This window comes from Balaenoptera borealis (assembly GCF_965194805.1).
Source record: "Balaenoptera borealis genome assembly, chromosome: 6".
NCBI lineage: Eukaryota > Metazoa > Chordata > Mammalia > Artiodactyla > Balaenopteridae > Balaenoptera > Balaenoptera borealis.
The window spans coordinates 113,137,334-113,155,874 of NC_138863.1; the positions used below are offsets into that span (position 1 = coordinate 113,137,334).

General features: G+C 43.4%; 1 protein-coding gene across 9 annotated transcripts in view; it reads right to left on the reverse strand.

The window, feature by feature from the left end:
* MGAT5 (alpha-1,6-mannosylglycoprotein 6-beta-N-acetylglucosaminyltransferase) overlaps positions 1–18,541 on the reverse strand; it is a 368,150-nt gene that overhangs the window by 153,254 nt on the left and 196,355 nt on the right. For all 9 annotated transcript variants that reach the window (XM_082397885.1, XM_082397881.1, XM_082397884.1 and 6 more), the window contains 2 exons: positions 5,140–5,216; positions 4,031–4,120 (listed from right to left, as the gene is read on the reverse strand). In XM_082397885.1, the coding sequence (XP_082254011.1) occupies positions 4,031–4,120; positions 5,140–5,216 (167 nt within the window). The remainder of the gene's footprint in view (positions 1–4,030; positions 4,121–5,139; positions 5,217–18,541) is intronic.

An 18,541-nucleotide genomic window follows, 5' to 3' on the forward strand; every position in this document is an offset into this window, starting at 1 on the left:
CACCAGTACATCCACTGATCAAGTAGACAAATCAAATGAAGATGTCTCTCTCAATCATTTTACCAATTGCAAGAGTAACCTGGCATATGATACAGGTTAAATGAAGTAACAAAAGACGGAAAGTTTCAAGAAAGCAGGACGAAAAAAAAAACTAGACAAAATACATCACCACAAAGCCACAGATGTTGTCCAGGATTTACAGACTACTAGAACACAATTAACTGGCTTTAGGAAACATCTCTAATAATTTCACGTTAGCAACGGCAGAGGGGCCCTACTGTTCCATGCATCTGGTTCACGATTTAACTGTGAACAAGTTGCACATCCTGAGAAAGGAAGTCAAGGGGAACAGCTGAATTTCTATGTTACCAGAGGCCTAGGGATCTAAAATTAAATGAGACTGGTGAATGAGAACCAGAAATTGATTCCCATTCTAAGACAGAATCAAGGTCCCACATAAAATGTCACAGGCTAAGTGACACCCCACAACTGTACTCAGATAATGGCAATATCAAAAACCTATCATGAATAGACACAGAAAACAAACTTATGGTAACCAAAGGGGAAAGCTGAGGGGGAGGAATAAATAAGGAATTTGGGATTAACATATTCATACTACTATGTATAAAATAGATAATCAACAAGGACCTACGGTATAGCACAGGGAACTATACTTAATATTTTGTAATAACCTACATGGGAAAAGAAATCTGGAAAAGAATATATAACTATATACAATTGAATCATTTCGCTGTACACCTGAAACTAACACAACATGGTAAATCAACTTTACTTCAATAAAAATAAATAAATAAATAACCACTCCCCCCAAAGAAGTAAAACAAAACAAAACAAAACAAAAAAAAACCCCACAAACCTATCATAAAAGTGTCAGTTCTACAAATTGAGTATCATTTATTTGCCAGGTTCTACTCTAAGCATGCTCCCATATAGGCTCAGGAATTCTCATGGTCGGATCCTTTAAAAACAAAATTAAAACATGATAAAGGAAGAACCTGAGGCACAAACAGGGCAACTTTTCCAAGAGCACAGCGTTTAGAAAGCATTAGAAACAGAAGCTGAAGTCAGCTATGAGGCTCTAAGGCAGTACTGCCTATTAAAGTGGCCATGTTGGTTAAATTTTCCTCTATTACAGGGTCCCTATTAAGATGCTTTGATAAAATGGAAAAATTTTTTAAAAGGCCAGAGTTTCAAGGTAGTTTTCAGATTAAAACTTTGAAAAAGAAGTTCCTAGTTCTTTCCCAGGACCCCTTCCTGGCTTAATTACCTGTATCCATGCTTCCTCTTCCATTAGACTTGAAAGATAATGAATGCATACCGTGGTGCCAAGCAAATGAGTCCTCAGTAATTGTTGACAATCAATGAATACAATAGATGTTCAGTAAGTGCTCACTGAACTGAGTTCAGTGGAGCAAAAAGAAAAGTCTGATCATTTGCATAAGAAGAGAGTAGAACAGGCAAATGAAGCACCCTTCCACATCCCGAAAGGAGAAAAAATAGTTAAAGGTTCTGCAATGAAACACCCAGGCTCCAATATTAAGTCTACATGATCCATCACATCTTCATGCAGCCCCATCTATCCCACACTCCTCTCAGTTTACCTCCACCAGAATCTCCCTTTCCTCTCATCTTAACTAGGTCCTTCCTTCCCTGTCGGTAGGGGTAGGGCGGCAGTTGCAAAGGAAGCGAACCAGGTCATATACAATTACAGCCCCTCTCCACCTGGACCATTCTCCCACACCTCCCCAGCTCTGGCTTGGGAGATGAAGACCCAGGCTGGAGTGAGCACGTCAAATCCTCTTCCTCTCCCTTCACCTCGGCAGTCCTCCCCGAGATGCTGGAAGGCGTGAAATTAGCTCAGCTTGTCAATCAGGGAGCCCGGTTAGACTCTAGCTAAATTCTATCCAATGGAAATGGGAAGAAAACTTTTGAAAATTGAACTAAACGAGGAACTTTTTCCTCAGGGCAGGAAAGGTGCCTCTAATTGACTTCTCACTGGAGTGAAGGTCACCCCTAGCCCCAGGCCCTACTCCTCTGGAAAAGAAAATGAGGAGGCCGGCCCCAGGCCACCCAAGCTCCAAACACACTCAAATACAAGCTACAAAGTCAATTTGCCAGCAGCCTCCTAATGAGGAACACCACACACCCAACTCTCAGTGCTTTTCATTTCCAAGAGGCATTTTAACTGTCATTAACTCTGATGGTTCCCATGATGGCCCTGGGGTGGCCATGGAGCAACCTTGGCAAAAAAAAGTCTGACTGGATCTTACAGAAGAAATAGAAGTAAGGGTGCAGAAGAGGGACAAACCCCGCAGATTCCAGGGCCACATGCCCTATAGCAATACTGGCTTGGCCTCCATCCCCAAAACTGTCCCTGTCACCTTATACCAGAGAGAAGAGGTACCTGAATCCCACAAGGGAAACTACGGCAAAAACATTTCATTTAGCTTCAAAATGGAGGAATTCTCCTTTCTGCATGGCATCACCAGGGAGCTGTTATTCAACTACTGGTTAAACAGCAAGAGTACCCAAACCAGGGGGCGCGAATTAAAAAAAAAAAAAAAAGGCAGTCAAGAGCCTGCCAAGTGCACATTCTCAGAAATTAGCCAGCGTCCGTTTCACAAGCCCCTAGGCCTGCTGCCCCTGCCCATAAGGGGGCTGGGGAGGTGAGGAGCCAGTGAGTTTTCATTTCCCTACTCAGTTCTCTCCCAGTAATTGGTGCTGGATAAAGTCTTAACCCCACCCTATCCCCTCAACCTTTCTAAAGGTGAAATGGAGATCGCTAAAGCATGTAATAAATTCCATGTGGTCTGTAAAATGCCCTGTAGCCCTTAAAAAAAAAAAAAGAAAAAAAAGCTGCTATTTAAATTCAAGGGTACAAACGAAAATGAAGTTCAGATAAAAAGGGGAAAAAAAGTAAAAGTAAATAATTCAGCCTGTAAGTAAATAGGTAACTCAGCCAATAAGCATATGAAGATATGCTCAACATCACTAATCATTAAGGAAATGCAAACCACAACCGGAGTGAGATACCCCCTCAAACCCATTCAGATGGCCACTAAAAAAAAAAATTTTTAAACCCCAGAAAATAACAAGTGCTGGCGAGGATGTGGAGAGGTTAGAACGCTTGTGCACTGTTGGTGGGAATGTAAAATGGTGCAGCCGCTGTGGAAAACTGTTTGGTGGTTCCTCAAAAAATTAAAAATATAATTACCATATAATCCAGCAACTCTGCTTCTGGATCTATATCCAAAAGAATTGAAAGCAGAGTCTCAAAGAGTTATGTGTACACCTACGTTCATAACAGCATTATTCACAATAGCTGAAAGGTGGAAGCAATCCAAGGGTCCATTTGACAGATGAATGGGTAACAAAATGTGGTCTATACACACAACAGAACATATTATTAAGCCTTACAAAGGAAGGACCTACTGACACACGTACAACATGGATGAACCTTGAGTACACTATGCAAAATGAAATCAGTCCATCACAAAAAGACAAATACTGTACATTTCACTTAAAGGAGTGCTTGGAGTAGTCAGAGGCAGAGGCAGAAAGCAGAAGGGTGTTTGCTGGGGCCAGGAGAAGGTAGGGAACGTGGAGTTACTGTTTAACGGGAACAGAGTCTCAGGTTGGCAAGATGAAGCATTCTGGAGATGGATGGATGGATGGTGGTGATGGTCGCAGTGTGAATGGACTTTAATGCCACTGAACTTTACACTTTTATGGTTAAGAAGTTTTACTACGTTTTTTTGTTAGGTGTATTTTACTACCGTTTTTTTTTTTAATTGGGAAAAAAATTAAATAGTGAACTCAGACTATTTTTCCCTCAAGGGGGAAAAAAAAAAAAAGTCACGTTACTTGGGGACAGAGGAGAGTAATGCAGAAGGAAATCATAGGCCCTTCGCGTGAAAACGATACACGTTTTTCAGCCTTTCAAATTCCAGGCTCAGCTACAGGCCAGACCACCCACCCCCACCCCGCAAAGCCACGAGAAGCTCCTCACCTCACTGAGGTAAATAAAAAAAGAGCAGGCGGACCCATCCACTCCGTATTCTGCGTAGCAGGGGTCCGAGCGCCACATGTCTCTCATCCACTGCAACAACCAGAGAAGGGGAGAGCACTGATGAACACCTGATCTCTGCGGCCGGGCACACCTGCCCCCAGAGAAGCCCAGGGCACCGAGCGGGAGGGGCGTGGCTCAAGCCTGAGGCTCAGGGTCCCTGAGCTGAGGTCAGGACACAGACGCTCAGCTCTTGGACGATCGTGGCTCGAGCTGGGCCTTAGCAGAGGCCTTTGGAGGGGACAGAGGCCACGAGACACACCCTGCGGTGCAGCCCGGGAGAAGCAACGGCAAAAGGGGCGTTTTATCAAGAGCGAGTGCCTAATGAACCCCGGCATCAGGGTCCCCTGCCCGGAGAACCAGTTTCACAAGCCTCAGCACGGTGCCCGGAAGAGAGCGCACGGACGGGGGCAGGAGCTGGGCGTGTGGTGGGTCCCAAATGGAGGCCAGGTAAGTGCTCTGTGGTTTGGTCTCCCCATCCGGCGTGACACTTGAACAGTAACTTTTCTCTGCAAACTACTGAGAAGGGGAGTGGTCTCCCCAAGGGCTGGCCGTATAAATGGGATGAAAAAAAAAAAATGTTAAGAGACAAAGAGTGGCCAAGAGTGTCTGGGTACTGGACTGCACGTGCAAATGTGACATTTGAATCTCAGTCTGGAGACCTCACAGCAGAGGGCTGGGGGAGAGGGAAGGTGGGTACTCAATAATGGCAGCCCCTTGTCTTGGGCCCTTGAAGGATCACCTGCCGGAGGATGGGAAGGGGGTGGTAGTGACAGCTTCAAAGCCACCGCAGGTGCCTACAATGGCCCAGCCCTTTCAGTCTGACCACTTAGTCGCTGTTGACTAACCCCACAGAGCTGGCATAAGCAGGGAAGGGTTGTCATGGCCACAGCCCCTAACTGGCAGGACTGAGGCGCCCCTTAAATGACTCCCTTAAAGGGCTCGCTTGCCCATCTGTATCGCTGGGGAGAAGAAGGGAGGGGAGGGGAAGCAAGGGGCTGTTGGTGCAGATTGAGGAGGATGGGGAAGAACGGACATCCCTCCCGCCTTACCTTGATTTTCCCCTCGCAGTGGGGGTAGCCATCCATAGGAGGCAATACGCATTTTTCTTGAGCTCCATTAATGATATCTGAAAAGGAGGAAAAAGAACAAAGGATACTATCAAGTTTATGGCAAGGGAGGGTCAGAGAGAGAAAAGGAAAAGAGAAGTCCATCCTGGGAGCCCCTCCAGTGGACGACAGTTCTGACTGCTCTGCAGGGAGGACCTGACCCAACCACAGCCCACCTCCAGGACGGCCAGAGACCTGTGACATGCATGGCCCAGCCGCAAAGGGTGAGCCGGGCCAACCAGAGTGCTTGCCGGAAAATCTGCAACTGGGAAACTGAGAAACCATACGAGTGGGGGGCAGGAAATGAAGCCATGAGATTAGGAGGGTCACCGGGCCGGCGAGGCCAGGCTAGGCCATGAGGACACACTGAGGCCATGAGCAGCTTCATGAACACGTGTGCTTATCTCTTATGGAATCTAAAAAAGTGGTACAAATGAACTTATTTCCAAAACAGAAACAGACTCACAGACATAGAAAACAAACCTATGGCTACCAAAGGGGAAGGGGGGGGATCAATTAGGAGTCTGGGATTAACAGATACACACTACTATATATAAAAGAGATAAACGATAAGGACCTGCTATATAGCACTGGGAACTATACTCAATATTTTGTAATAACCTATAAGGGAAAAGAATCTGAAGAAAATAGATATGTGTGTGTGTGTGTGTGTGTGTGTGTGTGTGTGTGTGTGTGTGTAAATAACCGAAACTACTTCGCTGTACACCTGAAACTAACACAACACTGTAAATCAACTATACTTCAATAAAACAAAACAGACATGCGCTTGAGCTGAGGCAGCCCACAGGAGAGAGAAAGGCGAAGAGAACCACGTACAGAGGAGCAGAAAGCCACAAGATGCATCTGCAAGGTGCAGCTTCTTACAGAGCCAGTTCTTAAATTTCCACCAAGATCTCCTTATTCTTCCAATATTTCCTCCCAACAAACTCCCTTTGTATTAGCAAGCTTGAGTAGATTCCTATTCCTTGTGACTACAGAGTCTAAACTAAAAAGAATGCCTCCCAGAAGCTTTAGTGATGGACAACAGACAAACCAGTAAACAACTGAACAGCAGTGTAAAAGGCCTTATGTTAGGGCGGGGCAAGGGAAGGACACCCGGCTTGCCTGGATCCAGTGACATCTCAGCTGAGATGTGAACAGGAAGGAGTGAGCCAGGTAGACGGACAAGGTAGAGATGGTGTTCAGGGAAACATCCAAATGCAGGACCTGGTCTGACTGGAGTGAATTAGTATGAGGTAGTGAGAGGCAGGGCCCAACCAGAAGGGCCTCAAGCACCAAAATAAAGACTCTGGTCTTTGTACTAAGGGCCTGGTTGGCGGAGCACTGAAAAGTTTTAAGGAGAAGATAGTTACGATCCGTTTTCTGTTTAGGAACGATCATTTCAGCTGGAAAGGCAGACAACCCTAAACCTACACGCTTCTGTTTTTGGACCAACTATATTTTCTGGACATGCTTGGAAAATGTCCCAATTACTCACTGCTGACAGTTTCCTATACGAAGTACTGATCGGAAATTAGATCCCAAACTACAATATCAACCTAAGGATAACTAGAGTGTAAAATCAATATCCTCCTTATCATAGGTCGGAGGCAGTGTCAGTTAGTTGTTAACATGGAAGACACTTAGTTTGTTGGAGGCTTTGTTTCCCCATCTGTAAAATCGGAATAACTGCATCTCTATTTCATCCAGGTCTTATTAAATAAGTTAACGTTTGTAAAAAGCCTGGTCTGGCACTCCCATCATATGATACCACAGACCATGGCGGGTGCTTAAAAGTTGGCATTTGCTGTATAATTCCACACAACTTTCACTCACTATACCCAGGAAAGCAATATTTCAAACGCATGTGCTTCTGGAAATGCATTCTCTTTGTTTTTAAAAAAAATGCAGGCTTGAATGGTGGCTCTCCCTAAAGCTCCCCTTCTCTCTCATGTGTACGGGGACAGCCAGCTCCAGAATCCACTGACAGACGTGGTCCCTCACCAAAGAAGAGAAATGCTTTCCAATGACTACTGCTCCTATCACTATTTTAAATTCCAATTTTGTTTACTACTTAAGCAAGTAAGACGCAGCAGAGGTTCTGAGAAATTAAGCAGAGTCGAAAACAGCCGAGGGTTGGGATAATCAATCAGACATCTGAGATACTCAGGGGTAAATTACCCCCCTTTCTTTACACACACGAGGTATTATTCTAGTTCCAGATGTTCAGAGCCAGAAGTTATTGAAATAAGGTGAGCTGGAGGTATGGCAGTGCGGGACGAAGAGAAATCGCCGAGTGTTAAAATAAAGCAGCAGGTCCGTGAAGGCTGCAGGCAAACCCTAGTGGCTGGCAGTGTGGGTCCTCTTCATTTAAGAGTTTCAAGAAATAAAAAAATGTTATGCTAAGAGTCAGCAAACTTTTTTCCGTAAAGGGCTGGACAATAAATATTTTAGGCTGGGCAGGCCACATGGTCTCTGTCTGGGATGTAGCAGGAAAGCAGCCAGAGACAACAGGGGGAGGATGGGTGTGGCTGTGTTCCAATAAAACTTTATTTACAAAAACAGGCACAGACCCCGGTGTTGGCCATGCTAAGAGACTCCCCAAATGAGGATCCTCGCTTCTGCAAAGACCCGCCGAACTGACTTTTTAAAGGACATCTGCAGGCACTCCCCTGTCCGGAGTGCCCTTCCTGCTGTCACCCATCCTGGTTCCCTCCACCCATTTAAAGTCCCTCCTCCTTTAAGACCTAGCTCGAGCATCCCCACCTGAAGACAGCCCTGATCCTTCTCCATCCCCATGCTGAGTCAGGACTGAGTCAGGGCTGAGAGCTGCCCTCCGGCTCCTGGCCCTCCCACCACAGCGAGCAATCCTGTTCTCTTGTTCACCTCCCCTCCTAGGAGGTGGGAAGGTTATGTCTTTCTGCTCCATCACCAGACACTCAGTGAGTGCTGCTGGGCTGAATAAACATACGCATGCTCTGCCTGCCTCCCCACCATCCCCGGACTGACCCTTGGGCTCAGGGAGAATGAGACTGAGCTGAGACCCCTGCTAGACCAGCTTATTTTACTCCTCTTCCAAGCGGCAGTGTGTCAGCTAATCCAACAGGGGCTCCTCTGCATTTCCATGATCTTATGAGGAATTTTCTCATTATTTTGTTACACAGTGATGGGTGTGAATAGACAGCGTCTTCCAAAAGTGTAGTTCGATGACTTGAGGCTCTGGGGTGGAAGGGATCTGCGAAAGGGAGACACAGGAAGTGCCATGGGGCTGAGCTGCTCACAGAATCCAACCCCCAGTAAGTAACCTGAGCAAGACCCTCCATTACCTCCCAGGCCCTGAGGAGTTTCAGCACACCCCACAGGACAGCTCTCTGTCTTGTTTCCATCACAATGACAAAAACTCAATGAATCATGTTTTCATTCCTTTGTGTCCACAGAAGACATTTCTACCTTTGCAAGAGCCTCCAACCTAAGGTTGGTTAAAAAAACCACAAAAATTCAGACCAAAAGAGGTTAACATGACTGCTTTTCAGGGGACACTTAGCTTAATGAGGCCCCTCCGCACAAAAGGTGTCAGGATTCTGCCAAGATACATTCCTAGAAGGCTCTCCCTGCTGTTCACCCCACCCTCTCACACAGGTCATCTTTTTTAATTAACGGTGAAAGGGCAAAGGAAAAAAAAGATGTTAATGTAAGCAAAGAAGTTCAGCTCTTACTACTGTTTAGGATTCAGTTTCATCTCTTACCCTCATACACCAGCCCAAGTAGCATCTTGCACTGAAAACTTCACCTCTGAACTGATTCTATGGTACCGTCAACCAGGTATTAGAAAAAAAAGGCAGGGTACCCTAGGTGCAAAAACTTCCGTTGTTTTATCAGGGTAGTAGGAGGTCAAATATTAGGTTTAATCTAAGAGAACATTTTTCTTATTATCAAAAATGCTTACAACTCAGGAAGAGCACATGTACAGCAGGAGAAGTGATGAAAGATGCCATAAACACACCCAGAGCAGCGTGTTCCCATCAAGCGGAGAGCCACATTCTCACCGACGGTCCTAACGTGCATACACAGATTGAGAGAGACACAACGGCATTTCAAATACATATCTGGAAGTGACAGAGACAAAGAGATATGGAACCAGGCACACAGATGTTTTTAACTCATGGTTTCCTCTGCCCAAGGAAGGAAGGAAAGTGGGAGAGAACAGGGCAGAAGTAAATGGTAAAGACAGTCTCAAAGGGCCTGTGAGAATTGAAAAGGGTGACAGAGGAAACAGAGGTGGACAATCATGGCCTCCCTTGATACAGTACCAGCCTTTCTAAAGTGCTGGCACACACATTACCACATTTCATACTCACCACATCCTCCTGAGCAGGGAAGACAATTACCTCATTTTATAGTTTGGAAAGGAGACGCTTCAAAATGCTCAGCGGCTACCTCCAAACTCAGCCCACAGCCGCTTGGAACATCTGTCAAAACCTGCTGCTTGCCATGTGCTGCGATGTCACAGCTGCACCCTTGAAAGACATGGTCCATACCCTGGAGGAGCTCCCCAGGGCTAGGGGGAGGGACCACCTACAGCAAAGCAAGGCACATGTCAGCGGAGCCCCCTCCTCGGGTGTATAGCCTCCTGGAAGGTGGGACACCCACCCTCGGGGCTGTGGCCCAGCACCCAACCTACTGCCTGGCACCCTGGCAACTCCATTGTATTTTTTTAGACAAATGAACAAATGTAACAAAGGGATGAAGAGCCCCAGTTCCAGAGAAGCGCAGGAAGAAAGAGCCACGGAAGAAAGGGGGTGGGCGGTCCTCACTGGGAATCTCTGAACCAGAAACTCAAGAGTTCCGGACCACACACTAAACAAGCCAAAGGAATCTGGGTTCCACACAAGGAAAAATGTCAGAAGGAGGAGCAGTGAAAGAAGACTCATTGCCAATGCAGGGAGGGAGGAAGTGGCCTCTCCCCCATGTGAATGACTGATATTCATACCTTATTAGTATTTAAGAAGAGAGGCTTGCAGTTTTGTGAGATATGATCTTAATGAGTCATATGTTAACTGTCCTGATGCGTTTACAAGTCAAACACAAGATCCACTGGGTACCGTACAAGGATACCTTTAGTTTTAGCTGCCAAGTTCAATACACATACATGGAGATGCTGTCGTGTTTTTAAAGTCATCAACTATCAACTATGCACCATCATAAAACACTCACCTACTACAAACTTATTTCAAGTTAATGATAACCTTTCCCGACTTTGCTGAACAAATGAGCTCCAGAAATATGGTTATAAAAAGAGGCTCACAACAAACAAGGCTGGCAGCCAGGTGTCACCCTTAATCCGATTCTATAAATACTCGTGGGTGGCACCACCTGTAAGAAACTCGGCTACATGCTCCCGGGTGGTGATGATAAAGTGAGGACATGGAGGGGAGGGGATGTGTGTGTGTGTGTGGGGGGGGGGGGTAGTGGGAGCCAAGGGGGAGGTGGTAGAGAGGGGGAGAGGTGTTTTGTTGAACCCTACACAGAAGATAGTTATTTTAGAATGAAAGTTGACCCTCCCAAGACAGCCTCCTTTGGCAAGGCTCACTTTTCTGAATATTAATTACAGCAAAGACGACGTGTCTGAATATTAATCATAGCAAAGATGACGTGTCTGAATATTAATTACAGCAAAAACGACGTGTCTGAATATTAATTATCGCAAAGACGACGTGTTTGAAATGGCACTTCTTTTTAAGAACTTGTAAAACACAGTGCCATTAATTTTTTATCTAGAACTGAACAGGCATCAGATAGGTTAAGGGTGTCCGATTTCTTCACCATTGCTATTTTAACGGAAGATGAAAAAGGAAGTTTAAAAATCTCTCAGGTATCTCAAAAAACGTGACCATCTGTCTACCCCCGGAAGTTTTAGGAAACCGAGTTCAATCTCCTAGTCCAGTTCCTTTGCCAGCAGCTAAGATAACCATCTTCATGAGTGAGGGCTCGATTTGGCCCAAAGGTACCCCAAGCATATTTCCTCTCAAAAGATAAAGGGTGTCCAGCAATTCTGTTTTGTGTGTAGGACAAAGTAGTGTTTCTCTCCGAACACCCGATAGGAACATGCGGCCCCAGTTATCAGATGGCCCCTGCAGGGTGCCCACGTGAGCACTGCACCAGCCGGGAGCTGACTTCATCTCTGTGCTCAGCCTGGAGACCATGCTCTTGCCAGCGCCTCCGTCAGCCGGCCTCGCGTCAGGAGTTACCAGCAATAAATCGGCCAGAAATCAGCCATGGTGAAATACAATCTCCCATTACAAATGACCTCACCAGTCATTCTCAGCTTGGCAAATATTCATTTAGGGCCACTTTACATTTGCATTATGAAAAAGTGATTTAATTTCCATAACTGAATCATGTACACATATTCCAGACCCAGGGCCCACAGGAACAGGAAGCTCTCTGCCCACTGAAGGAGCTGGGGAGTCATGATGGGTAATGGGCACGACACACAGACTCCCAGGGATGGACACCGGGCACCTTGAAAAGAGTTGTTTGCATTTTGTTGGTTTTGTTTTGTTTTTCAACGTAAGAAGCTAGAAATGCAATCACCGTACCGAAGAATTTCAGAACTGCAGAGGACTTCTGAAGCCGTATTAGTAAGCTGTTGACTTTTCCTGATTCATAATAAGGCCTAGAGAGATGAACTGCCTTCTGCATTCAGTGGTTTAATAAAATTCACTAGTTACCTCTCATGCACAACACATTCTGCACGTTCAACCCAGGCTTCTGTCTTCTGGGTCAAGACCGTTTTCACTACTCTGGCTCTAGGTATTAAAAGGCACACGACCACCATCATCACCATATTCACATTCTACACCAGAAATCCGAAGAGTCAACCCTGAAGAATAAAATGATCAGTTTTTACTTGTCTCTGAATAAGCACTCCAAGGGCCTCAGGGACTTGCTAAAAACCTGGAGCTACAGTATTGCCCATGAGCCTATGAGCTATAGGCATAATGGAAGTCAACAGGAAAATCATATTCAATGAACAGTTGTTCAATCATGCACAGCTTTTCAAGGATGGCATTAATGTGTAAAAAAAATGAAGTTGTGAGGACTAAGAAAACACATTGCCAAGTATAATCAATGTCAAAAATTTCAAACCACAGTAACAGCCAAATAATCCTAGATTATTTATGCTTTCTTCTGTTATACCCTGGGTCATTTGTTTATTTATTTATTTTTGCAGAATTTCCACCTAATTAAGCTTTGAAGCTAACATTAATACCGTTTTACCTTTCATAGGTAAAACAGAACTAAAAAGAAGATCTAGGATTAAGATTCTCAGTACAATGTGGTATCACCTCACTCCAGTCAGAATGGCCATCATTAAAATGTCTACAAAGAATAAATTCTGGAGAGGGTGTGGAGAGGAAGGAACCCTCCTGCACTGTCTGTGGGAATGTAAATTGATACAGCCACTATGGAGAACAGTATGGAGTTTCCTCAGAAAACTAAAAATAGAGCTACCATATGGTCCTACAATCCCACTCCTGGGCCTTTATCCAAATAAAACTCTAATTCAAAAAGATACATGCACCCCAGTGTTCATTGCAGCACTATTTACAACAGCCAAGACATGGAAGCGACCTAAATGTCCATCGACAGATGAATGGATAAAGAAGATGTGGTACATATATACAATGGACTATTCCTCAGCCATAAAAAAGCATGAAATCATGCCATCTGCACCAACATGAATGGACCTAGAAATTATCATACTAAGTGAAGTAAGCCAGATAGAGCAAGATAAATATCATATTGATATGATATCGCTTATATATGGAATCTAAATAAAAAAGGATACAAATGCATTTATTTACAAAACAGAAATAGACTCACAGACTTAGAAAACAAACTTACGGTTACCAAAGGGGAAAGCGGGGGAGGGATAAATTAGGAGATTGGGATTACTATATACACACTACTATACATAAAATAGATAACCAATAAGGAACTATTGTATGGCACAGGGAACTATACTCAATATTTTGTAATAATCTATAAGGGAAAAGAATATATATACATATATATACATACATATATCAAAAACTGAATCACTGTGCTGTACACCTGAAACACAACATTGTAAATCAACTATATATACTTCAGTAAAATAAAATAAAATTAACTAATTAAAAGGGATTCTCAGTAGGAGGGGCAGGGTCTGTAAGAATGTTGTGTACACACACATACAGAAGCGTGCGCGCACACATGCACGCGCACACACACACACACACACACACACACACCCCGTCCATTCTGATAGGCCCCCAGGTACTGCTACTGATACAAGCATGTCACATTCCTTAGAATATTCAGGCAGAAAAGGTTGGTCATCACACACTTAGGAACACATATGTGTAGTGGGCAGAAAACAGCTGGGGTTAAACACCTGACACTGACATGAAAAAAAAAAGTTCATCATCATTAGCAATCAGGGAAATGCAAATCAAAACCACCATGAGATATCACTTCATCCACTGAAATGGCTATAATCAAAAATTCAGGTCATAACAAGTGTTGGCAAGAATGTAGAGAAATCAGAACCCTCAAGCACTGCTGGTAGGAATAGAAAATAATGCAGCTATTTTGGAAAACAGTCTAGCAGTTCCTTAACAAGTTAAACATAGAGTTACCCTTTGACCCAGCAATCCCACTCCTAGGTAGACACCCAAGACAAATGAAAACCTAGACCCACACAAAAGTTCATGGCAGCATTATTCATGAAAGCCAAAAGTTGAACACTGGAAACAATCCAAATGTTCATCAGTGGATGAATGGATAGACAAAATGTGGTACATCCACACAATGGGGTATTATTCAGCCATACTGGGAATGAAGTACTGATTCATCTCACAACATGGATAAACCTTGAAGAAATTAAGCTAAGTGAAAGGAGCCAGTCACAAAAGACCATATATTATATGAAATGTTCAGAACAGGCAAATCCATAGAGACAGAAAGTACGTTAGTGGCTGCTTCGGGCTAGGGGAAAGGGAGGTTGACAGGGGGGTAATGATTGCTAATAGTAGGTACAGAATCGTTTTTGAGGCCAGAGATGGAAAACAGATCTTTTATCCTATGTTTTAACCCCGAGTGTCCTACTGAGAAAGGAAATCTACCCCCAGTGGGTAAGAGCAACCAAACATCAATGTCTGAGCGGGTGTGGGAGAGGGGAGAGGGGAGAGGATCAGTGTGGCTAAAGCAGCAGACTCAGAGCAGGGCAGGAGGAAACAGCTTGGAAAGGTTAGCTGACACCGCACCCTGGAGAACTGCAAATTCCAGGCAGAGAACACCATTACCCACTGCGGGAATACGAAGGTCACTGCATACACTCGGGGAGCTGGGTGCTATGGCACTGGGGAAGAAACAGAGTCTTTGAGGAGAGAAGCAACCTGCTGAAAGACGTGAAATCCGGGCTTCCCTGGTGTCGCAGTGGTTGAGAATCCGCCTGCCAATGCAGGGCACACGGGTTCGAGCCCTGGTCTGGGAAGATCCCACATGCCGTGGAACAACTAAGCCCGTGAGCCACAACTACTGAGCCTGCGCGTCTGGAGCCTGTGCTCCGCAACAAGAGAGGCCACGATAGTGAGAGGCCCGCGCACCGCGATGAAGAGTGGCCCCCGCTTGCCACAACTAGAGAAAGCCCTCGCACAGAAACGAAGACCCAACACTGCCATAAATAAATAAATAAATAAAATTTAAAAAAAACCCAAAAAACAAAAAACGTGAAATCCAAGGAAAAGGAGAGCGACAGCTACATTATGAGGATGAAAATTTGACCCTGTGGACTTCCAAAGATACTGATGCATCAAGTCTTTTCAGTTGAATAGAGTTTATACCTAAAGTTGTAAATTGTCAAGGAGCAGAAAGCTTTCACCAGTAAGGAAGCCCACGTTATGTTTCCAACACGGGTTCTCTAAAGATAACTATGAATGCTTAACCCCTTCTTTGATTTACAGCAGCTTCTAATGCCCTTTTTCATCCACTTACATTTAATTAAGCTCTCACTGATGCCTACTTGGCAAGTAATAGGTAAATTCTTCTCAAATTTTCAAATGTATTTCTAAAATGGCACGGCATAAACCTCTAAAGTTGTAAAACTATAAAAATCTGTCTTCTGACTGTAGTTAACACTGCTGTATGGTTTATCTCAAAGTTGCTAAGGGAGATCCTAAAACCTCTCACGACAAGAAAAAAACCATTTTCGTCATCCCTGCCCTTTTTTTTTATATCTATTTGAGATGATGGATGGATGTGAACTAAACTTACTGTGGCAATCATTTCACAATATATGTAAGTCAAGCCATTATGCTGTACACCTTAAACGGACATAGCACTGTATGTTGATTCTATCTCAATAAAACAAAGGAAAACCGTCCGTGCTCCAAATAGTAGATGAATCCTCTCATGAAATGCCATCTTCCCTCCTCGGCCACCATGCTACCTGCCTGCTCATTATGAAGCAACCTGCTCCTGGAACTGACACTGTAAAATGCTCCAAGAGAAAGCAGCCGTCCGTGCCCTGGTATCTGAGTTCCTGACCACATTCCACGCCAGCAGTGGAAACAGGAGAAAAGGTGAGTACACGTTATGCGCTGGATTTCTTTGCTTAAATTTATTGCTAAGTATTTTATTCTTTTTGATGTTATGGTAAGTTATTAATTTATTTTTGGATTGTTAATTACTAGTGTACAGAAATATAACTGATTTTTTACATTGATCATGTTTCCTGAAATGTTTCTGAATTCATTTATTAGTTCTAATTGTGTGTCGGGGGTGTATTTCTTATATACAAGATCATGTAAACTGAAAGTAAATATATTTTTACTTCTTCCCATCCCCAAAAAAAAAAAAGATTATGTGCTGGAAAGAGCACGGGTGTCTAAGAGATCTCAACTGGGATTCTCTCTCTGCTGCTTACCAGGGGACAACGTGGGCAGGTTACTGGACCTTCCTGAGCCTGTTTCTTCATGCAGTAGATGGAGTCAGTAAAACTTTCCAACATCTGAATTACCCTTTCTGTGCCAGGTACCACACCTGGCACTCATTTATTGCCTCGTGTCACCCTCAGCCTTCAAAGTCAAATAAGAAATGCTGAGGGAGATAAAGCTGTAAGAAAGAGAGATGCCTATGTCACACTGAAATATTACACACTAGCTCTCATTCACTCAATTCATCTATTTGTTCAACATACTTGTCCTACTGTCCGTATATCTGTGTGTGTGTGTTACCCATCTTTGATTCATTTTATGCCACAGCACTGGACAGAGTGTGAGATACAGCCAATGACTAAGGTGTGAGATACAGCCGGTGACTAAAATGCTTTGAATTTATGGAAGGAAAAAAGTTCAAGTCTTTTTAACTGAATAGCACAAAGGCATCTGCTGTATATTGTAATAGCTCTGGGGTTGGAAGATAAAACTGCGTGTGCAATATGATTTAGGGAATCAGAGTTCTTTTCATGCATAAATCTACATGTATTCATCTGTATGGGAGATATATTCTCCCATATTCTATTGATATATTCTATTGATATATATATATATATATATATATATTCTACTGCTATATTCCTATTCTATTGATATAGGTTCATACTTAATTTCTGTTATCATTTCTTCTACAACAAAATGTTCTTCAGCATTTTAAGTAACATTGTAAGGGACATAAAACATTCCAAGTGGCTATTATGTTATGTATCCAGTTATAATAAATGGACATAACAGTCCCTAAACTGGGAGAATGCTAGTTTTATGCATCAAAAACAAAATAAAAAGTTATAATGGTATCGTATTTCCAGAAAAAAAGTTTTAAAAAGTTTTTAATATTTAAAAAAAATAAGATATATGCCATTTGCAGCAACAAAGACGAACCTAGAGATTATCATACTAAGTGAAGTAAGCCAGACAGAGACAGATAAATATCATATGATATCGCTTATATGTAGAATCTAAAAAAAAAAAAAGAAAGAAAGAAAGAAAGAAAGACACAAAAGAACTTATTTCCAAAACAGACATAGAAAACAAACTTATGGCTACCAAAGGGGAAGGGGGGGGAACAATTAGGAGTTTGGGATTAACATAATACACACTACTGTATGAAAAACAGATAACCAACAAGAACTACTGTATAGCACTGGGAACTCTACTCAATATTTTTTAATAACCTATAAGGGAAGAGAATCTGAAGAAGAATATATATAGTTATAAATCAACTATACGCCAATAAAAAAGTAAATAAAAATTGATACAGACATTCAAATAAAACAAATAAGATATAGTATGGACAGATTTTAATGCATCCTCAGCTGTCAATTTAGATTTAAGAAAATATACTGGGAAGTAGATGGCAGACATTAAAAATTCAAGATTATACTTGCAAAACAACATCATATTCTCAAGTTGGGAGCCTAAAGCGATTTTCACACCTGTTCTCCTTTCCCAATAAACAAGAGAGGGCCCTTCATAACTTCCCTCTTTTCGCACGCAGTTTACTGCAGCTATCACACTGTAACAGCCACTTCCCCTGGAACTTGGAGCACACACGTCTCCCTCCTCCCCTCCAACAACAAATGGTTCAATTTTTCTTCTAAAACGTGGTTGAGTTAAGCACAGCTCACCCATTTCTGACTATTCTTATCAAACTGTCAAAGTGCTTGGGATTTGGATTTTGTTAAGAAAAAGAAAGAGGGACTTCCCTGGTGACGCAGTGGTTAAGAATCCACCTCCAATGCAGAGGACACGGGTTCGAGCCCTGGTCCGGGAAGATCCCACAAGCCACGGAGCAACTAAGCCCGCGAGCCACAACTATTGAAGCCCGAGTGCCTAGAGCCGTGCTCCACAACAAGAGAAGCCACCGCAATGAGAAGCCCGCGCACCGCAACGAGGAGTAGCCCTTGCTCGCTGCAACTAGAGAAAAGCCCGCGCGCAGCAACAAAGACCTAACGCAGCCAAAAATAAATAAAATTAATTAATTAATTAAAAGGAAAAGAAATATATATACCCAGTTTATGAACAACTGTTTGTATTTCTTTGTTGAAACTGAAGAAGAAAAGCAAGCAATGCAGAGTTAGTAACTGTAGGAGACTGGCTATATCCCTAGGCTATTTTGATTGTACAAACTGCCAGAAATAGGTGTTTTCTCTCCCCATCATACAATGTCCTCCGCATTTTTTTTTTTTTTTTTTGGCTGCACGGCTTTTAGGATCTTAGTTCCCTGACCAGGGACTGAACCTGGGCCACAGCAGTGAAAAAGCCAAGTCCTAATCACTGGACCGCCAGCGAATTCCCCACAA